This window comes from Seriola lalandi, unplaced genomic scaffold, assembly GCF_002814215.2.
Source record: "Seriola lalandi dorsalis isolate HSWRI2012SDOR001 ecotype SW California unplaced genomic scaffold, Sedor1 jcf7180002054972, whole genome shotgun sequence".
Lineage (NCBI taxonomy): Eukaryota > Metazoa > Chordata > Actinopteri > Carangiformes > Carangidae > Seriola > Seriola lalandi.
Window position 1 is genome coordinate 1,727,081 of NW_019525660.1, and position 25,809 is coordinate 1,752,889.

General features: G+C 39.9%; 1 protein-coding gene across 6 annotated transcripts in view; it reads right to left on the reverse strand.

Annotated features, from left to right (window-relative positions):
* atp8a1 (ATPase phospholipid transporting 8A1) overlaps positions 1-25,809 on the reverse strand; it is a 103,315-nt gene that overhangs the window by 37,886 nt on the left and 39,620 nt on the right. For 4 of the 6 annotated variants that reach the window (XR_015436628.1, XR_015436627.1, XM_023397952.2 and 1 more), the window contains exons 13-23: positions 24,545-24,622; positions 24,334-24,422; positions 19,761-19,805; positions 16,463-16,535; positions 11,488-11,593; positions 9,830-9,912; positions 8,378-8,427; positions 7,916-7,985; positions 7,067-7,151; positions 5,471-5,610; positions 3,643-3,781 (exon numbers count right to left, since the gene is read on the reverse strand). Coding sequence is in view for 4 of the 6 variants with exons in the window: in XM_023397952.2 (XP_023253720.1) it covers positions 3,643-3,781; positions 5,471-5,610; positions 7,067-7,151; positions 7,916-7,985; positions 8,378-8,427; positions 9,830-9,912; positions 11,488-11,593; positions 16,463-16,535; positions 19,761-19,805; positions 24,334-24,422; positions 24,545-24,622 (958 nt within the window). In the remaining 2 variants the exon portion in view is untranslated. The remainder of the gene's footprint in view (positions 1-3,642; positions 3,782-5,470; positions 5,611-7,066; positions 7,152-7,915; positions 7,986-8,377; positions 8,428-9,829; positions 9,913-11,487; positions 11,594-16,462; positions 16,536-19,760; positions 19,806-24,333; positions 24,423-24,544; positions 24,623-25,809) is intronic. The other 2 variants (XM_087171736.1, XM_023397955.2) reach the window with 1 other exon arrangement.

Sequence of the window (25,809 nt, forward strand, 5' to 3'; positions counted from 1 at the left end):
CAATACTAAGTTACTAGATCAAATTGTTGTTTACTTTAGTTTCAATAACCCCCTTTTGCTTAACAACTTATCTGCATGGAGCCCAAACATACATGTGCACAAACAAACGGATAAAACACCAAATAAAAAAAGAAGAAAACATAATTAAACAAATAAGGGATAATACAGGATGCAGCAATACATTTTGAAGGATACCAATTAAAATGTTACAGCTCAGAGCCAGTGTCTCAGGACATGACTAATGAGTTTGGTTTACAAGGGTTTGTCAGTTTCCTGTTTTAATAGGCAGTTACAACTCTGAGTTACCCAACATGGCTCTCTGGGGAGTATTCCCCTCAGCTCTTGGCCGGGACAGATGCTCAGGGTCACCAGCAAGGTGGTAGAGCGCGCCTCCCATCGGGGAAAACAAAAATGTTTCTCGAATCAAGACTGAAGCCTTCAGTTTTGAGCTGTGGCTGTATGAAAAGGCTGCCATCTGTGGCATAACCACATGAATATTTGTGGGCTTCAACACTTTGCTTCTGTCTGGAAAGAGATTTTCGTTTCTTTAAGGCGGTTACCACAAATCCCATGTTTTGTTAATACATGGGTGGCATTTTCTCTGAGTGAAACTGAGATAAGATTATGCATAAAACACACAAAAACACAGTCGCACTCAAACACAACTGTGCACACACAGTACACAAACATAGAGGGGGCCTTGCATGCGGAAATGAGTAGGCTTCACCCCCAGAGTCAAAACCAAACAGGGCTGAGGTCTGGGGTCTGGCAGATTGTTTTCTTAAGTGCAAAGGTGCAAACGTCAAAAAATTTGCCAATGTGTGGAAAATGTCTCCCCATCTCAACACTGTCTCTACCCCCTTCCCCCTTGTCAATTCCTGCCACAGCCCTTCCGCTTAATGTGTTTACCTTAAGCTCATTTGACTGCAGCCAAACCGGCTTTATTGTATTTCTCCAAAGAAAGTTGAATTCCTGGCCGTTCTCTGTCTCAGGCGGAACTAAACACTGCTCCCATAGGAATAAAAGAATGTGTAGCAGCGACACTCGTGTCACAGTTATCTGGGATATTGCCTCGGGAGCAACAATTATAGATACACGTTTTAGCCACAGTAGGCATTTTAAATGGATAAAACATTGTGACTAGGATATTTGGAGGCAGGAAGAATGGGGACCTGAAATTAATTGTACAATTCTAAGGTGGGAAAGTAGGTTATATGGGGCCTCATATTAGTGTAGGCCAATAAGAGGTTGTGTTTACTCTTTTATTTGTCTCTGCTTAAGGGGATGATGCATCCTCTGGCCAAAATTAACACAGCATTATGTGTGCTTCCCGTCTGTGATACCTTAAGTAAAGTGAGCAGTGTTTCCTTACAAGTGCACCAGCAGGCACTGTCCTTTCATTGAATTCTGGCTCATACCTGTTCTAAGCACTACGTACGTACAACTCCCCTCAACAAACAGCTCACAGCACTGGGAGCGTGTCCCAGAGTAAACATTGCTCTTTCCTCAGGCAGCCAGACACGCAGCGTCAGAGTAGGTACTGTACATTATGTCATGATAGTTAAGAATTAGAGACACACTGAAACAATCTTTACAGTTTCAGATCAAACTGACTATCCATGCTTCAATGTCATAATGTGTGAATGTGAAAATAAGTAAACTCAACTGTATTTATGCCCCATATTCTGTGCCAAGTGAGGCATTTGGGTGGTTCAGGCCACCTCGAAATGCAGACAAATCTAAATATGAAGGGCTAAATTCACCGGTCCACGTGTCAAAAGGTGCACCATTAACCCTCGCAATGGAGATCGTCTTTCAGTGAGGAAAATAGTAAAAAACAAAGTCAATATTGAACGCAGATTTTACAGAGCGACTCAGTCAAATGGCGGACCTGTAAAAATACTTCCAGTGAGCCTGTGCTTCTGCAGAGCCTCCTCACATCTGGGCACAGTGGGCACAAAGGGCTGATTCAGTCAGGCCACAGTGGTAGGTATAGCCACAAACGGAGGTACTTTTCATATCTATTTTTCTGAACTCTGTGTTACCAAGTTGGCTGTATTCAAGGTTGATGCATTTGCGGTAATTAGCCACATCTAAGAGCAGTAATACCAGGGCCATTTATGGAAGATGAATACAAGCTGAACTGGCAGACCAGAGTTAGTCATTCACCTTTCTGATAACATCTGCAAGGCAAAAACCTCTGGGGGAGCCAGATACGCAAGAGGTGCCTGCTTGTGTACATATGCATGTTATTTATTTCATGTCAGTGCAGTGTGCTCATACATCATCTTGTAATCTGCGACAGATACTTTTGCTAGATATGTGTGACAGAAAAGCATTCAGCTTGTCAGTAGTTCGTCTCACTGGGTGAGGAATGACCACAGGACTGACTGGAATACCTGTAAGAGGCTGGAGTACAATTTATCACAGCACAGGTCAGGTTCACTTAATATGGTTTGAGACCAAATGCAAATGCAGGACTTAAGTATGCCATGATGCACAAAATGTAATAAGAACTTGTGGTGCAAATGACTATTGATGATTTTACATTAAATGGGAACCAGTTTTACAAATGTATCAGTTTAGTGGAAAAGAGAGGTACTACTTGTTGTATAATGTCTTCCATGGCTCTCGACAAGCTCTTGACAAGCTTTCTAAAATAAGCTTGATGATGCCTTCGGTTGGGGTGGAAGACCACAAGTTTGAAAATGTAAAAAGTCTGGGGGTCTCTGTTTGAGGCTAAAAGCTCAAGGCTGCATTAGCTGCTAGGAGCATAACACGCCCAGATCTCTGACCAAACTGTCGTTGAGCAAGTTGCATTATGGGCAAAGAAGGCACTGAGTTTGACTCTGGTATCTCTGTTCTGATGGATTTAGTTTAATGTTTATTAAAGGAGTATACTTTTAAATGCTTCAACAAAGCCTGTTTTGCAAGCTGAAGGTGTAGGGGTTGAAGGAAGTGGCCATTTCAGTGGTAGGAAGGGTTAAATAATGATATTGTTTTTTATTATGGGAAATGTATCATCCAGTCTTTTTAGAGCTTTACACATACTAGAGATTGAAACTCAGGATATCTCAGACTCTCCTACTACTCCTACTCACTACTTATGAGTTTCCCAACGTTATGGGAATGCAATACAAAATCACAGAATTACACCTTTAAATCCTGCATATTTTATTAATTGAAGTTCACTATGTGATCTTATGGAGGCCCATGTGTCAGGCCCTGCACCATAGTTCATCTGCATTTCTAGTATCAGCCTGTTTGACATCTGGTAGCAGAACTGAGCTTTTATTCAACTTTAACATACTGTATGTTTTGTTTAAACATCATGTGAAATAGGGCGGCAAATTGTTTTAAAGAGATTGCGCTTCAAGTGGAGGATGCAGATTTAAGCCTCCAGGTCAGCAACAAACTGAAAACCAACTACCAGAGTGTGTTGACTTTTGACCTCTCCTGTACATGGCTGGGAGCATTTTAAAAGCAGATTTCCCTCTATAGGCTGTTCAAGAATTGTACCATTTTCTTGATATGACTGCTGTGATAAAACAGCACGACAGTTTCAATTATACAAATCAGGGCAGAATCCAAGAAAAGAATGAAGCTCAAATATCATACACTCATTTTACTGTTCCTGCTCACCAATATTGATGGCTGTTTCCTGTTTGTCCCCGGTTAGGATCCAGATCTTGATGTCAGCCTTCATCAGAGTCTCTATGGTCTCGGGCACCTTATCCTGGAGCTTGTCCTCGATTGCTGTGGCCCCCAGGAGCTGCAGGTTCTACATCAGAAAAAAAAGTCAGTAAGTGGTTATCATAACAGAGGAAGGCCTTTAAAACGTCATGTGTCAGAGAAACATGTGAACCGGGATTGTGTCACTCACTCAGTCATGTTTTTTCTCCTCATCAGCTGCTCTTGTTTATCAACCAGAAAAACCCACCACAGACTAAAGGGGTTTTGGATCAGTTACTGTGCCCCTGTATAAGTGTGTGAATCTGTGGATACAATCTCTCCCACACAAGTACACCCACAAAAACCTGTTGGTGTTTCCCCGGGAAACTTAGTGGTTCGTTGGGGTTGGTTGCGGGCTCATACTGGCCCATCATGGGGCCAAAGATTTGACAAGACCCAGGGGTAGAGGGGAGACAGGAGCCAGCAGCAGAGGAAAAGCAGGGGAAGTTCTTTAAGTTGTGACCTGAGCCCTGCTGCCTGTGCATCTGTAGCTCTGTATGAACCACAGCGCAGAAAACTGCAGTTGGGGAAGAACATGACTACGTCTGATGAGTCCTTGTTTGTCGTTTTGGATGTGAACTGTTCTATTGTTCCTGTTGTTGTTAAAGGCACTTTTTGTGGATTATGATACAAAAACCACTTGGATCAGGATTTCAACCCCCAAGCGAGGGTGGAACGATGTAGCATTAAGAGAGTGATTGCTACAACTCTGAAGTCAACCTTACTGTTTCTAATGTGTAAGAAGAGATGTTATAATGTTATAATATATTGTAAACTGGGGCTGCAGCACAGGTGGGTAAACCACTGGTACATTTTATTACTGTTAGTTGGCTGAGCTAAAGTGCAAGTAGTCCAAAAATAATCAATTTAAGCTTGAACCGATCAGTAAAGTTGAAGAGAAACGTTTCCTCCAAAGACCGGAGCAGTTTACATGTACATACTCTAGAACACAATAATATGAGGTTAGGAAACCCACAGTCACTTTGTTGACAGTTTAGGGAATACGATTGCACAAGCTGACTAATTAACTAATTCCTATTAAGGCTGGATGATTTGGAATTTATCGCATTTTTACATTTTCTTTTACAAAAACAAATCATACCTACGCATTTTGTTTGAGGGATGATGTGAAGGAGAACTTCAGATGAATGTCTCAGGCTTTTAAATTTCACTGCAACTCCATTGTGCCCTCATGTGGCGTTACTGTGCGCATTTATAAGTATGAGTTGCCCTGAAGAGCAATGAGCCCCAAAACCCTGGCAGCATCAGTGCCAAACTCTGCCCATTAAGCATTTTCCTCTCTGAGAGCTTTTATGTTGATTTCATGATTGATTGCCTCCATTTGTTTTGGGCAGCCAGGAGCAGCCATGAAGAACATGCCAAGTGGTTGATTTACGACTGTGGCTTCCTGTGTTTGACTAGTGCTTCCACATAGACCCACCTCACAGAAAAGCAAACCTACCTGCTGGTCAGACCTTAAATCTCTCACACAAATACGCACACATAATTGTGCAAACTTTTACAGGTTTCCAGGTGTGATTACAGATTACAGTTCAGTTCAACCTTTGCTGCAGATGCACAGAAGGTTATAAAACAAAGAGTAAGTTGTGTATGAAGAAAAAGCAGCATGTAGCCACCTAAATACCTTCCACAGTGAAATGTTTGTCTGTCTATTATATGTCCCCAGCTCATTTTATAGGCCTGCAAAACAAAGCTGACAGTTTTTCACTTAACAAACCTTTTCTATCAGTTCGTAGCTCTCTTCAAGTTTGAGGGCTCTGTTCTGCAGGGAGGTGCAGGCTCTGTGGTGGAGCTCCAGCCACTGCTGATAGGACGACTCACTGATGTCTGCCACCGCAAAGCACAGAGTGCGCAGCCCTGGATGAGGAAAACAGCATGACAATACTTGGGTCAAATCTCTTGACTTTTTACTATTTTCCATTTCAAGACCTTGATTTTTGACAGGATTGAGCTCTCTGATGTTAAGGAGCCTGTGTATATTCTCATTTGTCCAGGTCATAGTATCCTAAAGGAGTTTTTTTAAATCGAAAACAACTGGACTAGGTTAACTGTGACATCATCATCCTTGTGAACGCCCACAAGAGGTTAAATACCTGGGTCTCCACACCAGAAAGTAGGACCAGTCCTAGCCTGGTCAGATGCGTACACGAACTGATGAAGCCTCTTGGATGAGAGCTGAAACGTCTTCCCAGACAAATAACCTAGTCCAGTTGTTTTCGATTTAAAAAAACTCCTTTAGGATACTCTGATGTTAAGCATGTCACTCAGACATATGTGTGCAGTGTAATCACTGACCTCCTCACTGCATAATTGATAAATACTATAACATAAAAACTTAAATTATCAAATAATTCCTTAAGCTTTTCTATACATATACAAATCCAGACCTTTTAGAAGAACTGGGTGGGTGGTTGCCATGTAGAAAACAACAGAGTATGGATGGTAGTGACTACCATGTGTTTCACTGTTATTCGTCAATGTACTGCATATCTTTTTCATAAAGATTATACCATATATATATTTATTTTAAAGGCTATGACATTTTAATCTATTTTTACGATGCCTTTCTAACATTTGATTGGGGGTAAGACATGGCAATTAGCTGTCTACAACAACTCTGTATGATTTACAATAGTAACTTGATATGTTAATGCAGCGAATCCAACCCATGGCTTTTATTTTATTTATGTCTAGGAGATTAAATAAAAATTCTGACACTGCTGGTCTGGCTATAAGTAACATGTTCATAATGAATCAATATAAATCTTTTATAAATCCAAATATCTGACTAGCATGAAGACTTATAGATTCTTTGTTCAACGCAAATAACATTTAAGTCAGATCAATACCATTTCAAGATTAAATAAACTTTATTCATTGCCATTCTTCTTGTCGGAAAGCTAAAATAAGTCCTAATATATTATTCAGGCGACTCCAAATTGCTGCTACTGAAGATCTTCTCAATCTGTCCTGAAAGCTATATATAGCCTAGATCAAATATTCCCAATTACATCATTTTGCTTGTGTCTCACAAGGGGGCAGTATGAACACAGAACAAAAAGGAGTCTCTGATGCAGTTTCTTTCAGCTCCACTGCTTTAGGTTAATATTCCTTCAGTTTACTCATATTTGGATTGACTGTTCATTAAATACTGACATATAAGGTAAGCTCTAAAACAAAACTTCTACTTCTGCGGCAGCTGACGATCAAATGGTGATAACGACCAGAAAGAAATGATGGAAGCACAGACATCAGAAGCATCCTAGAAGATGTTTTCCTTTTGGCAGACAGGGGGCGATGTTAGTCCACTCACCCTCAGTAGCAAACTGTTCCAGGTGCTTCAACGTGATCTCTTTGTACCTAGAGCTGTCTGCCAGACGGTCATAGATCACTGTATCCTGAAGTGAAACAAACACTCATTGGCTACTGACAGAGGAGAGGAGAGAAATGAACTTCCTGGAATCGGGCTACTTGGCAAACAGGCATCTCAGGTTGGATAAAGCCCTTGTGAGTTGCACTTTCGACAAAATGTATCTGCATCCTACTTGCACCTCCATTCTGTGACTGTGTTTTAATAACACAGAAAACAATTAATAGTGTTAAACTACAATAAAAACAAGCAGCTTGAGTAAAACATAAGCCTTAAACCTAGAAAGTGAAAACAAGAACATTTTGAAAATTATAATTTTTTTGGTATGCTTGTCTTTATAACCTACTTACATAGTAAGACAAGTAAATTAAATTAAACCCTCATTGTCTAAAATGTTACTAACCTTACCTTGATGAGCCTGACGAGGCTAACTATGCACATGTCCCTTTAATCATTAAAATTGCACCAAAAATGTTATTTTCTTTTGAATATATAATCCAGTGTACATCCAGCAGAGTTTTAGATACTTCTGAAACTGTGGATTGAGGGTAGTTGGATACTTCATATAAGCAGAGTGACTTCCTGTGAAACATAATGTTTGTGTATCCATTATTTTGTAGAGATACCCATGTGTGAAATATGGTCTTCTTGCTTTGTGCTGCTGCTCATTGAAAAGATTTCCTGACAAGAAAGCGATAGGCAATAAGGGGAGAAGAGTGTTCGACACTTGTGCGTGTGGCGATGATGGTGATGGGCTGTCATGCGTTGCCATGGAGAGAGACAGACACTCACAGCTCCTTTGCAGTAGAGGCGGATCTTCCCAGATGGGGTGCGCATGATGACTGACATCCTCTTCCTCGCACTGAGAGAGAAAAAGGCAAAAGAGAGAGTCAGATAGAGAGAAGATGGGGTGGGATAAGCAGAGAAAGCAAGCGAGAGAAATCACATCACAAGGTGTTACAGCAAATTATCACGTACTGTTTGAGCTAGCATATGTCTGATGAAATTAGAAATCAAAGAGGTGGGTAACAAGATATCACACCTCTGTCACACAATTAATTAGTGCAAATCACGAGTGCTAAAGGCAGATGATGAACTCTGATAGCACGTGATTCTTTTGAGGACTTTATAGCAAAGAACAAATATTTACCTACACCAATGGCCTGTATGAACAACAAATGACTGAGTATACTGCAGTCGCACACATAATAATTAATATCATTAATATAAAAAATGCTATTATCAAAGTTGTACCTTGTAAACTCCAGCACATGAAGCAGTTCATACTTGTCCTCTGTTCCAAGCTAAATCCAAAGAGAAAGACAAGTTAATATACTCCAGAACGAGAAATCTCAACCTCACCCTTCTTCTGAGACAACTTATCTTAAGTAGCATGAGCCAGCCCTGCCACCCTTCTCCAATCAGCCTTGATTGCACTTTAAATGTGTTTATCAGTTGCCTGCACTGAGCTGATGGAGGGAGAATAACAAGGTACAATTCAATTAACTTCTTTAATTGTAGAGACCGCTAGGTACAAGACAGAGTGATTAAATAGACGCTGAGCGCTTTAGAAGGCCTAATAAAGGTTAAGAAATTGGACAAACATCTTGGAGACAAGATGTTCTCAGCAGGAGAAAAAAACATTTAATGGTTCTGGCCTTTCAGCCTGTGCGTCTTTGAGTGCAATCATCAGGTTAGCCGATTAAGGGAATAACAGGATGAGTGACCCTAGCTTTGGAGAGGACACACACTGCATCAGCTCAGGATATATTCAAAGCAATGTGGTATTTTCCATTGCCGTGGCCCATGTGAAAACAAAAGGCTGAGTTCTCTTATTCGTATTCGTATTATGCATATTACTTTTAGTTCAAGGTCTGTTTTGGAACATTTAGTAAAATAACTAAAATAGTTCATTAATTGCCAAAGTCGCAGCCTAAATATATTCTACAGATTGTAGATACCCTACAACTTCAGAGAAAAAATAACTGGGAAGGCAGCCTGGTTCTGTCTAAAGGTAACAAAATCTGCAAGCATCTCAAAAGTGTTTAATCAACACAAAAATGTAAGTGTAAAAACAAAAATATACTGTTTGATGGGGGCTAATGCACTGAACTATGTATCACCCAGGGTCAATAACTCTGCTCATTTGCTGGCAATTGCTCCCCATCAAGAAATTTGTAGTTTTTGGATTTTGTTGCCTGTGGACAGAGCCAGGCTAGCTATTTCCTCATTTCCACTGTAGCTTCTTACTTACAGTAAAAACGTGAGAGCAGCATCAATGTTGTCATTTAACTCTCAACAAGAAAACAAATAAGAGTATTTTACAGATGTTGAACTATTCATTTAATAAATAACCAGAAAAATGATGAAAACTCTTCCACTGTAGGGTAAAACTACTGATTTATTTGTAAGCATGAGATATGTGGGCATTTTGTCTCTCCCCAAGAGTCAAGAGTCTGTATTGTCAGACTCTTGACTCTTAAATCACATTAGTCTTTAACTTCTGCAGCTGCATTTGTTTCATTCAGGGATGCCAGAAAAATCCTTGGAGTTACTGTCACACATCTATCGGTGTGTAAACACACAGTCTTACAGTTTTCCCTTTTTCTTGTTTGAGGTCATGATGCCCGCATTAAGATTAAGTAGCTCCATACATCGGTAAAATACCTTGCATGCCTTTCATTAACCTTGTCTCATTCAACTCACCAACTGCACAATGACGCTGTCAGGGGTTCTACCAGAAAAAACAAAGCCAAGGTTTCGGGCTGCCCTCACCAGAGCACCTTCATCTAGAAAGCAAACAGAAACCCAAAATGTTACAGATAAACAAACAGACACCAGTACAAGCACACACACTGATGGCAGACACAGTGTTGTGTGAAGATAACTTTTTGAAATTTGAACCTGACAGTTACAATAAAAAACCACATTCATATTGGTAGATGAAACTAGTTCATGTCGACACATTTTCACAAAGAGGGCAGCAGACTGAAAGCTGTGGACCAGGTAACTTATGCTACAGCTTGCATGAGGATGCTGCAGGGCGAGAAAAAGCTCTCTGCTTGTTTTTTACAGTTCACTTGACTAGCTTTCTCTTTGCAGCCACTGCTCGCTCGGCTTCAAACCCCAAAGCTCCATGAGACCATGATTGTTCTGCGCAATCAGGCAAAAAAAGTCATTTCTCTTAACAAAAGCATAATGTAAGATGAAAAGCAGGAGCCTTTCTTTGTAGAATTGTATAACCTGTTTAGTCAGTCAATATGTGTTCATTAAAAGCCTAATCAGTACTTTTTTAAATTTAAAAAAAAAATCTCTGCTTACTAACATTACTGGTGTCATCAAAAACACCAGGAAACATGAACACCTCTGATTTCATTGCAGTCTAGTATTTGTCCATTTACTGAAAGATCTGTCGTTTTGGCAACAACAAATTCTGGGTTTTTAATTTTTTCCATGAGAGCTACTTCTTTGTTTACATTCTGATCGTGGGTTTTGCCTTTAAGCACAGTGACATTTTCAACATTCATTAGGATGGTCCTTTATTTTTAGGAAATTTACATACTGCTACAAGGGGCAACCACAGTGTCTGAATGGTAAAGCCAATGTGGACATGCCTGAAGCTGCACTGCAAACATTTTTCAAGTCTCAGTTGTTAATTTCACCTCCTCTAATGTTTTAGGGCATGTTTTCTTGACTGACAAGTGTTTCAGTCTATCACATTCAGCTGTGAATGTGATAGACTGCAGGATCACAGTAAGGTTCACAGAATCAAAGTGAATTCACTTTTATAAAATGAAACATCCTTTTTACGAAATGCAGGGTATATATGCATTTTGTAAACAGGATATTTCATTTTATAATATGATTCCTGGCTCTGTCATGCACTGATGATTATATAAATGTCTTATATAAATGAAATACTGCTGCCTGGAGGCTGTGGTGGCGTCTTTCATTCACTAAGGCAGAGAGGTCACTAGATGGAAAATTAAATATCTCAACAAAGGGAAATATCAAGGACACACAGCGTTATGGATGCAAAGCACCTGGACAAAGGTCTAGCCACAGCTGCAGAGATGTAGCACCAGCAATTTAAGACCTGCATTTTCAGCTCGAGTCCAACTTGTGCTACTTATCATCAAGAAAGGTAACACCCGCAGCAGTTTGGACGTCAGGTAAACTTTATGTTGACATGTTCATCTACAGGCAAAGAAAGTTTCTGCAATTTTGCCTTTATATGACACCACCAGCCTGTTCAATGACTTATGGACACACGTCATACATTTGAGATGGGCAGTATACTTTATATCTAGAGGCTGTACTGCACTTATTCTAAAGGTAACTGTGTTCATGGACATGTGATTTACCTGGAGACGCAGCCTGGTAGACGATTTTTCCATCGGTGCACTCGGGGACTGCAGTGTGACAGATGGCCATCATGGTCATGAACTCCAGGATGACAGCAGCTGTAGGCTACAGCAAGTGGAAAGGGCACTTTGAGTTTTAATGTTCTTTAATAAAACATGTCACAACAAAACACAAAGAAAACAACAAGATAGGCCTTGATGATACTGTAGAAAGAGAGAGCAAGGACAGAAACTGCACTGATTGACAGACTCGGATCAGCATGCACAAAACACTATGTCAGTGCTGATGTTCTGCACATATGTGAGAGACAGATGACACACACTACCTGCTACTAGAGTCAATTTTTGCTGTCATATGTGAGCATACAATCATATCTACAGACAAGTTCTCCATATAAATGTCTACAGACTTACTTCAGAACAATTTTACATGTGGCTTCAGTATCAACCAGTCAGGTTCAGACAGACTAATGACTGCTGGTAACAAGCCAGTAGGATCCCACAGAACTTGCAAGCTGCTGACAGACATTAACTCAAGCATGTTCATGTAATATAAACCTGATCCAGTTAATGAAAAAAGCCTAACCTATATACTGAGGGCATTTAACATTAATGAGGGGGAACGTATGACTAACTAGCCATGGGGTACACTCGGACAGGCATCTGCTGAGGCTCCTGTCTGAGGCTGCAGGACCAGCAACTCCTAGTCAGCGACTGCAGCTGGGGCCAATATATCAGCAGCCTGCAGGGCAATGACGGGCTGAATCATACAGCAACAGTATGGACAGTAATCCAGATGCTAGGTGGTTGTTAACAATAATGTCAATAGTAGACTAAGCTCACATACCTAGTTTACCAACATTAAAAGCAACCAACAATAAATACAACTGCTTGAGAAAAAAAAATTAAGCAAAACAGAGAATATACAGCAGATGTTTGCATACTACTGCTACTGTAACTAACGTCATGACATGAATTGTTGACTGCTAATTACCCGAAAAACATTTTACCCCCCTCCCTCAACAAAAAGCTGTGCACACACAGACAGTACGATTAAATTTGCTCCTTCTGTTGGCTATGGACACTCTGATGAGAGATTTCCAACAGGGAACAAAGGAGCCAATGAATGAAGCGGGGAGGGCAAATCAAAGAGCCTCTTGTAAATGAAAGTACATAGTGTCTATTACAGTCCAGGTGGCTGAGAGAGCCCCCTCTGCCTCCTAGCAGCGTGCTAATCTGGCCTGGGTTGACAGGTATCCTCTGAAGGACATGTGTGTGTATCTGCCTGCGTGCGCGCATGTGTGTGTGTGTGTGTGTGTGTGTACTCTCTATTCACAGTTGAGTTTTAGACCCTAAAGTCAGGACATATTTAGAAAGTGCCAACAATCCTCATCTGTTCAAAGGGCTGTCTGTTAAACTTGGTTTTAAGGTTCTGATCATAGACTGTTTTTCGACGTAGCCTCCATGACTTCACCCATACTTGTGGGCCGCTCCGCCGGCGCCATCTTGTCAGTGCCTGACTTACGTATCTCCCGAATAACCCACAAATGGGCAAAAAGGCAGGGTGTCTGTGGAGCCAAGGCTTCGGTGCATGCCGGTTTAATAACTATGGCAACTTGCATACGCTCCCGTTGGCATCGTTAGCACAGCTGGGCGTCTTGCTCGAGGGCAAACCCATGGCTAATTCATTTACTGGCTGATTAGCTAGTTAGCTATCAAGCTAGGTATGGCGAGGGCAGACACCCATACCTGCTAATTAGTACCAACATACAAATTAAATTAAACTAGAATTTCACTCACCTCATGAAACAGGAGCATAGACTTCCTCGCCGTATGTTAATCAATTAACCGTATTATATAAGCCATGACTTGTCAGGTATTTGCATGAAAATTCCTCCAAAAGGCACCAACACCTCAAACACGGCCGAGAGCTCCCGTTCAGTGCCTCTAATTAGCTGAGGTGACACCTAGCTCACAGCTAACGGCTATAGTCCAAGAAGCTAGTCGACATCTACCTGTCACTTAAAGCGGCCACTGCCTCAATTACGCATAACTTTAAGCCTTTGTAAAAATGTAAACAGGATTCCTCCTCGTAAAGTTGTCACAACGGGGGAAATTAGCTATAACGACCAAAATGGTTTTCGCACCGGGGTGTAAACATGTATAACTCTGTTGTAAAGTCGGGCATTTTAACATGGACCCAGCCTCAAGTGCGAGGAGCTGCAGTTTTTTGGCAGTTCCGTCTTAGCTCCATTTTTCAAACTCGGAGGTTGCCTCTTGTTTACGATTAGGATTTAGTTTTGGTTGATATGATCAGATGATTCTTCCTTCACCAGATTCTCCACAACCGGGCAAGTTTATCGGTGGTGTACACCAAGACAACAGTACAGGCCTGAATGCTTCACCCCTACAATGAGGGAGCAGTGCCTGTGGGGCCCATCTTTCGGGCATGGTTTGGGTCCACTGGTCCCTTTTAGAGGGAAGGGTCACTGCAAATCAATAGAAAGTTGTTCTGAGAGATCACTTTTATCCTATATTGGAACATTTTCTATCCTGATGGGAGTGGTCTCTTCCAGGATGATGATGCCCCCATCCATAGGACACAAGGGGCCACTGATTTGATGAGTGTGAAAATTATATGAATCACATGTTGTGGCCTTCACAGTCACTACATCTCAACTCAACTGAACACCTATGGGAGATTCTGTACCGACATGTTAGTCAGCGCTCTCCACCACCATCATCAAAACACCAAATGAGGGAGTATCCTTTGGAAGAAAGAGTCCAGAGACTTGCATAATCAAAGTCAAGGAGCAGTGAAGCTGTTCTGATGTCATGTGGTGGCCCGACACCTTACTAAGACGCTTTATGTTGGTTTTTCCTTTAATTTGTCACCCGTCTGTAGCTGCGTCCTCTGTTTCGTTTATGCTAAGGAGGACAAACATATGTGTGTGCTATCCCGGGTGGTGTTAACCTAGGCAGAGAGTACAGGGCATGTTGCAAGCTCTGCTCTGATGGCACAATTAAATGTGACAGCTAATACTGTGCTGCCAGCTATCACCCCCACTGACTCCTGGGTAATCAGTGTCACAGCAACAGTGACGGACACTCATCACTTCAGACATGGCCAGTGTGGAAAAAGTTGAAGGGTCAAGAAAAAATGAAGCAGAGAGCCTGGGTGAGCGAGTGAGCAAACAAACACCCACAAAGGCTGCTGAAACTCTGCAGGCGGAGAACATGTCTAGTGACTCAAGAGAACATGAAAAGCACCAGAGGGGATGTTTATTTTCGTCAGCACTGTTAATTCCCCTCCTCTAGTCTGCCTCCCCCCTCAACACTGTATCAACAGTACTCCTACAAAAAGCCTGCAGCCACGCAAAACTGTTGTTAATGATAAGGATTAGTAATGTTTAAGTAAGAAGCATCCTGATGGCCTTAAAGACAAAGTGTTTAAACTGTGAGAACGTAAGGTGTTAAATGAAATGTATCGCTTCATTTAGCATCTATAGTAGTAGTATAGCTTAATGTTGCTCTTATAGATTTAAAGGAATAGTTTAACATCTCGGAAAATATGCTTTTTCACTTTTGTGCTAAGTATCCACCTACCAGAATCATGTCAAAGTGACAACAAGAAGATGGTCGAGAAATAGTCCAGCACATAACCACTCATAAAACCATAATGTGTTGTTTTAATACTTTGGTTCTTGTGCAGATTGAACAAATTGCATACAATGTGTTAATCAGTGAGTTTTAGAGGTGCTGGTAGGTGAATTTTGTTATTTTGGAACAGAGCCAGGCTAACTGTTTCCACATGTTTCTAGTCTTTATGCTAAGTTAAGCTAACTGGCTGCTGGCTCCTGCTACATATTTACCAAACAGACGTGAGAGTGATGTCAATCTTGTCACATGACTCTTGGCAAGAAAGCAAATAAGCATTCCTCTCAAAATGTTAAACAATTTCTTTAATGGCAGTCTCATTAGAGTTAATCACCATTGAATTTCATGCAGGAATAGAAGGTGACTATAAACTATGACTCACACATGTACTACAATATTAAGACATCAACAAAGCATTAGTACAACCACAACCCAGCAGATAAATCTTAAGAAGAATCATTACTGGAGATGTAGAGAGACTGTGGTTTCTAAACAGCGGTTGGTTATGCACCATAATTAGCAGTGGGCGCGGGGCTATCAATATGAAACTAAAGCAGATCCTAGACAAACTCAATGTGTGGAGAGATTCTGCTGTCATAACAAAGCAAACATCACAGTGGGATTACTACTTTCCCTGGGCGGTGCTATTGTACATAATCAGATGTGACATTCTGCCTCCCCCACACTGTTATGCAGCTGAGTGACTCAACCAGCCAATCAATCACAGTTTTCACCCATTTCATTATTACAGGTGACCCGTAATGCTCCCACTAAAGTCCTGTGACAGACACCAAATACATGTCTGACTTCATATTTTCATACAGACGCACAATTCCCAAATATATGCTATCTTTGATCACATTTTTGGGCAGACATATTCATATTCATAAGCAATTAAACAGTTGATAAGCAAATATGCAAGTTTTCATCTTGTCAGAATAAACTAATTAGGTTGTTTTTTTGCCTTCCTGTGTTGACAATGTCTTGTGGAGAAACAGTTATCCACCCTTCAGCATGATTTTAATCAAAATGATATTAAAGAGAATGAAATCCATTTGTCTGTCAAAACACGCCATCTTGATCCAGACAAAATGACCATAACACATGATGCACGCCATGAAAAATCACAGCCTTTCGACCATTTTTAAAGACACAACATACAAGCCAACACACAAGTCCACCACATTACTGAGATCCACTTAAAATGGCAGCAAGACATTATGTAACCACACACAATTAGATTCAAAATCCTTCTTAATTTCGTCCTAAACAGCAGCCGTCACTGAATGCGAGCGGCGGGAACCCTGACATTACTTACGTGATTACTTTGGAGGTTTTCCAGTAAGCTCGAGTCATTAAATCCGGCCTCCTCTGATGAGTGTGTGCTGTGCCTGGAAAGAAGAGACGGATAAGTCAAAACAACAGAACACACTGGAATACTTGATAGCACCACTGAAAGCACCGACAGCCGACTACAACGTGTTGTCGTGACTGTAGACTAGACTAGTACAGAACAAATAATTTGCATCATAATCAGAGCATATTCTGACAACAACAGGAGTTTACATAAAAGTACAACTTCATAGCAGCTTCTGGCAGTTTTCCAAATACAATATTAAGCACCATAAAAGTGTCTCTTAGGCTCCAGCAGCAAAAACAAAGCTTCTTGGAGCCTACACAGAATATGCTATACCTTCTAAAGAATTGTCTGCCACTTTGCAGTCTGGCAGGCTTATTTGAATCTGGTTTAAAAATCAAGCAATAGCACACAGCCTTCTTCCAGCAACCTGAACCTGCAAATAACAATTGATTTGTCTTGATTAATCAAATATACAAAAAAAAAAAAAAAAATTACGAAAAATGCCCATTCAAATGTTTCACAGCCCAGTATTCAGATTACTTGTTTTATCTGACCAACACATCAAAACTCAAGGATAGTTAGTTTACTATCATATATGACAAAATAAGCAACAAATCATCACATTTAAGAAGCAGGAAGCAGTGAAGGTTCAGCAATGAATTATCAAAACAGTTACAAATTAAATTTTCTGTCGACCAACTAATGAATCAACTGACTGACTTAGTTTCAGCTCAAGATAAATTTACTTTGCACTGGGACTGGCACCACAACACAGGCCTTAAACTGGTATTAACAGAGAAATGCTGTGTGCCAACAGTATTGACATTTGTCAAGAAAAGTATCAACTGCAATGCAGAAAGAATGCAAATTCAGGCCCCCCCGGGCTTTAGTAATGTGATGTACAGTGTGACTGTTTGGGATTCTGTCCATGCTGGCAGAGGCGGATCATGCTTAGAGAGAGCGATGTCCTGAAACAGGACATTATTATTTCACACTGCACAAAAGAATCCACACTCATTCATTTATTAATTTTCTCCTTTATACATCATATTCACTTCAGTCATTTCCATAAATAATAAATGGTGTTCCCCTTTGCTTTAGAAATTAAACAATGTAAGAGGAACTGCTTACAGTGACGCAGCAGGCAGGTTGAATTTCTGGCAGCTAAAAAAGACCACATTACTCATACAGTAATCAAAGCCAAACCCTAATAATTTACTGGAAATACAATTAGTCTCTCATACTCGCACCAGAAATGCTTTTTGTTACTGGCAAGATGCAAAATAATTAAATATGTTGAAGTCCATTAGGAACATGGCAAAGGAAAAACATGATACAATCTTTCATTGAAAACAGAAATGAATGCTGTACTGGGAAAAAAAAACATTTTGTATTGCAAAGAAGACCTCTTAATTGCTTAAAAAGAAAGGATCTCTGTAGCAGTGGCTTAGGGCAGTGATTTTGTAAGTAGCCACCAGCCGCTCACTGGCTGTCCAGCTGGGATCGATTCATGATTCTGTGATAAATAGAGTCCTATAGATCAGGTAGACAGCAGCTTTGTCCGTGGCACTGGGGCTTGATAGAAATGTTACAGAGGCTGCCATTAGCAGGCATAAGTCTTTCTAATCCCACAGGATACACTGTTCAGAACCCTGAGAGCCAACAAGCTAGCAGGCCAGTAATACTTCCATCTACTTTATGGCAAATAGAGGTTTGGGAAGAAAAAAACAGGAAAAAGACAGAGGTGGGATTAAAAAGCAGGGCTGGAGAAGATATTGTGTTACACCTACGTAGATGCACTGGACGTTAGAGAAATTTATCACACTCACAGGCTTTATTAAAATATGACTGGGTGAAATTGGAAAACAAAGTCTGCAATGCTCCGTGCACGTAAACACCAAGGAGGGCAGAAGTTTCAATGAAATAGCTTCAAGTTTTCCATCATATACTGAAGAATAAATATACATCTTGCTCCGATTGTAGGAGTGCAACTTGTATGACCGTACACTGTTTCTACATATATGTATCTGAGCTATTTTTCAGTATCGTTATACATTCATATGTCAAATACAAAAATATACAAATTCTGCAACAAAGACTGAAAATCCTGTTTTTTTGACAGCAGATCTATGGAGTCATTATTAGTTTCTAACCCTTATACAGGGAGGGAAGCCCTGGACGTTTCTCTGCGGCAGTAGTAATGTAGCTCAACATGTCGATTGTCTAGATGAAATTTCTGAGGCACGAGGCCGGGTGTGGAGGACGGTCAGTTATTGATTATCTGCCAACACACAGAGGTCCTGTCACTATGGGAACAAGGGTGCTGGCTGTTCACAGTCAATAGCCAGGGATTGGTTCCAGATCAAACCTATGACACACCACGCGGTCCAGTAAGGGGGAGGATATAATATATTTACAACTGACCTGTGTCAAAATGGGAGGACATTTTTTTGACCCTGGAATGAGATAAGCTCTGATTTAAATTAACTCTCATTTAAAAATAAATTTAAAAAAATCACAGGATTAAGACTGATTTGGTTTCATACATTTTTCCTTTGCTCCTGTATGTATTTCAGTGAGAGAAAATAGCAGAAGAAAGAGACATGCTTTCACTGAGGCTGGCAACTTTCTTTAAAGCAGCAACATACAACATTTTGGCATAATGGGCATTAACAAACAGGCCCCAATCCCCCCATGCAAAATGGAAGAGACACGCCCATGCTGTTACTGCAGATCTCAACACTGTAGCAGATGGATCTCAGAAGTAGGACTGTGTGTGAGTGAGTGTGTGTTGTGTGTGAGAGAGAGACGGAGGAAGAAAGAGAATAAGTGGGTGTCTAGCTACCATCTCCAAAGTTAGTTTGCTGTTAACTGGGGAAAAGGAGAATGTGCTGCACAGCTTCAGCCTCAATACAACATACAGTAAATGCTCGAGGGCTTGTTCTGTCAAACCTATTAAATGTACAAGTTCCTGTTTGGAGGTCAAAATTCAATAACAATTCTAATACAATACTGGCAACAAACATACGATCATTTGTTTAAGACTGTTCGTTCACAACAACGGGTATATACACTGAATCACGAGCCACAGTCACATACAACACATCCCAACTGTATCGAACGCACAAAGAAAAAAACAACAACATATACTGATGTATTGTGTTCAAAGTCACGATTTCCACAAGGCAAAGCAGCACTTATACATCACAAAAGCGGAGAGCAAAAATAAACAAAAACAGCAACTCAGTCATCTTACCAGTCGTCCTCTGCAAAACTACCCTCCTCAGCCTCAGGGACGTGGCTGTTGGAGCGAAGGTGGAGAACAAAAATCACCTTGTTGACAGAGTCTACCATTAACATGTTCTGGGAAAGTGCAGGTGCCAGGACCGGATTAAAGATGGGATTGTTTATGAGGAGAGTATGACAAGTCAAATGCCAGGAGGGGCTGTAGTTGAGGTGTCGGGGGTTAGGTTGACAGCGGTGATTACAGCAGGCCCTCCTAATTATTTATTCTTAAAAGAATAGTTCAATATTTTAGGAGACGTACTGATTTGCTTTCTTGACAAGAGTGACAAGAGAAGATTAATATCACTCTCATGTCTGTAAGCTTAATATGAAGACTGGAAACATCGGAAAAACAACTAGCTTGGCTCTGTGCAAAGCTAATAAAATCTTCCCACCAACACCTTTACAGCTACTAATGGACACATTATATCTTGTTATTATATCTCAATTGTTACAACCTTTTGTTCTTACACTTTGGTCTCTGCACAGATGAAACAAACAAGACATTATGTCTCAAATAGTAAGCTTTGGTAGTGTGGGAGGCTTTGTTGTTGTTTGTGTTCTTCTTAAAGGCCATATATAGTGGCATTCATTCTTAAGTTATTCATAACAACTGAAACGTGTGTTCACTTTTCTTTTTAACAAGTGACACATTTTAGCTGTAATTCTTAAGAAGCAAAAAGAAAGCTACTGTATGCACACAATTTTGATCTCAATATCTGTTGTTCTATACACAGTGTGTGTATTGTCTGCATGACAAGCAGAATCCATCCAGAAGGCTCAGCAGATGCATCGTAAGGCAGATGGAAAAAAATATGCAGACAAATATTTGGATAATTATGTTCTTACAAAATAATAAAAGGTTAAAATACATCAGAGATACAGTATTACAATGACGCTTTGTATGTGTAGGGGGAAATTTGACAAATTAGATGAGAGAGAGAGAGAGAGAGAAAAAATCTAATTCGAGACAGCCAGATGCAAACTGCGGGAATAATACGAATGGGAATAATTTCATTATCGTAACATATCTTCCTCTCTTGTTCCTCATAAGACAACAGCAGGATTTTTGCAACAACAGCTGCAATGAATATGTGAGTATTGACACCAATGAGCGCAGCAATGAAAACAATGTTTGAAAGTCCAAATGTGATCAGAGAACACACAGCTCCAAAATGAGGCACCAAATTATTTTGACATCTCTGCTCTGGCAGACTAACTGCAGTGCAGGGTTTTGTTAACTCTGAGGAAAAGAGCCCATCAGACGATGTGCTCCACTGAACATTACTGCTCTCCATTTGATTCAGAGTCAGTTTGATTCATACTGTGAGTTCAGTCTTCAGTAAAGCGGGATTGTGGTTATCTGCATTAACAACAAACCTCTGTCTCCATACAGGCTGATATATACTGTTAGGCATAGGTGACAACTGCATACAACGCATATGCACAGAGTTACGCTACAGAATAAATAACTAATAATAACTAATAATAAATAACTAATAATAAATCACTTACGCAAATTTGGATAATTTCAAAAGAAATCACAACTTAGTTTTGCAAGTTTTGTCACTTGAGTACATCTGAAAAATGTGCTTCTACTCTACTCTTAACAAATAACACCCAGGAGGATTCTGGGAGCCTTTCTGACCTAAACAGTATCTCTCCTTGAGATTTGGACTCCAATCCAGTGGAATTAATTAATGTCTGCACCCTTGGGGTTGGCTTTATTAATTACAGCAGCACTTAATTTGTGGTAAGGAACACATGCAGGCGGCATTGTCGGGGGGGCTTTGTGTGTGTGTGCCGGCACCAAATTACAAGTCAGTTCACAGAGTAAGCGCAATGCACATGCATGTTCATTCATTTGTATTAAGGTACAGAATGTTTTATCTTTGAGTTTTTTACTCAAGGATATCCTGAAGTACAGTCAGGCACTTTAAAATCTGTCATTGTACAAGTGTTGAAAAAGCAGAACGTGCAACTGACAGAGAATTCAAAATTTAGCATTAACATTAAACAATAGAAAGGAACCAGACATCTGTAATACTAATAGAAAGGAAGCAGCAGTCATCAAACTTATACTGCATATAACTTAATATGCAAACAAATTCGCACTGTGTCACTGTTGGATAGATATGTTAATAAGGAATTCCTTATGTGTTTATATTATTAAATATATAGCATATCATTCAATAAAAATGTTTACCTAAAATTAAATGATAAGGCTGGAGATATTCTACATGTGTAAGAAAAAGACCAAAAATAGTCTCTCAGCACTTCCCTACTACCTATTTGGCACTTGGCCCAAAGACCACTGGTTCCTCCTGACGTATTACGTAAATCTTTAAAAAAAAAAAAAAGGCTCAGAATATATATATTCAGTTTTAAATGGTGCTGATGATTTCCTGAAACAGCTGCATGCTCTCAAAAAATACAACTTCAACAGGGGTAAACATCGCATTTGCTGGGGATTATTTGCAGCACCAGGACAGTGAATGTGAGATCAAGTCAATATTAGATCAATTACCCATTTCATAAAAAAACTGACTATCCTGGTTCACTATGACCCACACTTTCTAATACATTTGTAATATACATACAAACATGTTAATATGCTGGCAATATTCATTTTATTGTTGCAATCATTTTGCTGTGTCACGCAGTTCAACAGTGTGGCTCATTTGGGAGGGTTTAATTTGATTTTGGTCTTTTCATGAGATTTGTTCACACTGAGAAAATGACACTTCACTGTTCTGCTCATACCAACCCCCACCACTGTATTACTTACAAATGAGAGTGCGGGTTATTTATTTAGAAAAATACTAAGTTATGATTTTGGGCTCAATATACTGGTTGGTCAGGGGTCTGCTCTGACCCTCTATGTAATTTGGCAGCCGTTCTTGACATTAGGAATGACTAACTTTCAGTCAGCGACGTAGGTCTGGTGGGTTGTTGGGTACTTGATTTTTCTGATTGGATGCAATGCTTCATCTGTATTTGTATTCTTGTATACCAAAAATATTCAATAAAAAGACCTTGATCAAACAAAAGTACTGGTTGGAACTAAAGTCTGATTTGTTGTGAATTTGACCAAAACTGAAAACACAAAACTGTCTTTTAGTCACTGGATTTCCAAAAAGCCAATTAGCAGCAAACAAATACATGAAGCTCCATCTATGATCATCATCACATTTTGAAACAAATACAGTTAAACTAAGTCTACCTTAAAATAATTTCAGCATATATTCTATGAAGTTGAGTAATCTAAGGAAAATTAAACGGATTACATCACTGTAACATTGTTATTGTCTGATGAATTATGAACACAGAACCTTTCCAACTCTCACTTTTGGAATCCAGAGGAAGAAGATCAGGCCAAATAACAGCATCACTAAAACATCTTCACCTCATTAGAACCTGCCTTTTTTTCCCCCTCCTGCTATGAAACACTCATCCATATTTATCAGTTGCATAAGAGGGAGTCCTCGTTTCAGAGAATCAAAGGAAAACATCTCTACTTGGGATGAAGGAGAGAGAGACTGCTGCCTAACTTCAATCTTAGCAGGGAGGAGTGTGCGTCCCTGATGACCAGCAGGTTTGACCCAATTAAATAACTGTTCAAAAAAGGCAAAAATAAAAAAGAGGAAAAGACAGCATGAAACATATAAGTAACAAGAAGGACACATCTGCCTTTAATCAGCAGATATAGTTTAAAAAAAATAAATTTTCATGATGATCTTAGAGGTATTACGTCATCAACGTGTATATATCACTAATTAAAGTACCTTTATATTCTTGACCCGGGAACAACAGTGAGGAGTCATCAGTGTCCTAGCAATCACAGAATAATGAGAGAACTCCAGATAAAATACTCTCTTTTGTCCTTCAGCCTGCACTTCATCAATCATGCTTTTAATTGAATCCTAATGGGATTAATCATGTACTGTCACGCCTGCACTTGCTTTGGTTCTGTAAAGATACTCGGCTCTCCCACTTGTTTTGCATCCAGTGAGGTTAATTATCTGTGCACTAAAATGAAATGAGAGTATATTCCGGGGAAAAAACATTAAGGGCTGATTTTAATGGAATGTTAAAATGCAACAGAATTTGCTTTTATGTCAGTGGAGCTGAGGGACAAAGTAAATTCATGTGCACTCCCAATGTTTCCCAAGAGAAAACTGTATGTTACCAGTATTCTTTCTAACTAGTGTCACAACACTGTCAGGCTCTGGACCTGGCAGAGAAAACACTGAGATGATCAGCCAGTTTTCACCAACACCTTCAACATGACAAACGATGATAAAGCCTGTGAAGGAGAGAGTAAAGTGCCTTTGCTTGCAAATGCCTATCTGCCTTTTATTTATAGTTTATGTTGAGAGGAGCACTGATGCAGCTGCTAATGAGAAGGCGAGGGAGGAGAGAGAAACGCCAGATGTACTATGATGCACACTCGGCATTTAATGAAGGTGATGGGGGAGGCGACAGTATTGAATGAAAAAGGGGAGACAGGGAATATTAAAAAGGGGGTGGAAAACAGAACGTACCCATAGGCCACACCCGCGATAGTGCACTTCTTGAACTGCATGACGTTGCAGGTCAGAGTCCCCGTCTTGTCAGAGAAAATGTATTTCACCTGTACGTGAAGTGAATGACAGAATAACACTGATTTCATGGAAACACATTCTATTCTCAAAGAGAGACAGATCTTTCAAGAGTAAGTACTACATAAAGTATAATTTGAGCTGCATTATTTACCTGGCCTAATTCTTCATTCAGATTGGAGGTGCGAGCCATGGCAGGTGTGTTTGTGGGCTCATAGAGCATATCGGTGTCCTAAAAACAATCACAAAAAACATTAACACGTGTAACTTTCACAAAAGAAACAGCATTTCTGGTAACAACACAAGTTTTCATCAGAGTAAACTTCACATTAGTGGTGAAAGAAAAAATAAAAACCCAAAAATGAAAGAATAAATAAAGAAAACAATTGCTTCACTTCAGTAAGGCCCTTCTCAGTTACATCACTCAATTTTCCCTCAAGAAAATACTGAATCAGCTGAGGCTGCGGGAAGAAAGACCAACTGAGAAATGCCCTAAATGTTGCTAAAAATTCATTGTTAGGATTTTCATTTAAAATTTAATGAATAAAGGGGCTCAGAATAACTTCAGGCAAAAAAACAGTACGATTCCTCAGCTGAGATAGTCGGTGGGGTTGACCTAGTTGCAAAGGATAAAAGAGCACAATATAGTAGCTGCTCACTGAAATGCTTCATGTCAAGCCAGGTTTTACATGTGTGTTATGTGTGTTGGGAACCGTCTTTACAGATTTCACTTCACATGTTTTGTTTTTGTTAAAAAAATATTCTGTGCATGATGTTAACCACGTTATTTGTACAGCGAAATTTAATTGTAATAGCCAGTTCTTCAACCTGCAATAATCAATTTTGGCCACTTGGGGGCAGCGCAACAAGCTGTAAAAAATAATGTTGGCATATTATCGCCTTGTAAAGGTGATATGGAGGATGTCAGTGGCTTTTTAAGACACAGAGCAACATTCGTACTCATTTGGAGTCGTGTTTTTGTCGACCTGACAAAGTTAAGGTCAAAACTCACTCTCCTTTCAGCTCTGTTTTGGTCTCTACCAGTTTCTGAGGGAAATATCTGTCTCTTTAGCTGCTAAATGCTCCACTGTTTTCATTCGTTAGCTGCTAACTTTCATTTGTTGCTGGGCAGGTAGTTCACAGGACGTGCTCAGAGCTTTTTTGCTGGAAAAAAAAAAAGAAGCTGCCTCCTGGATTTGGAAACAATATTAACGAGAAGAATAAATAAGAAGAATAAGAATAAGAAGAATAAATAAAAACAGTCATAATAACTCTCCTTGTGATTATCACTATATCAATAAATCCATGAAATAATAACAGCTTAAACTGCAGAATAGTGCATTATGTTTAAACAAACCAGCCACCTTGCCTTGTTTATGTAGTGATTAACTGTACTGCAAACATTTTCTTTTGTGCTAA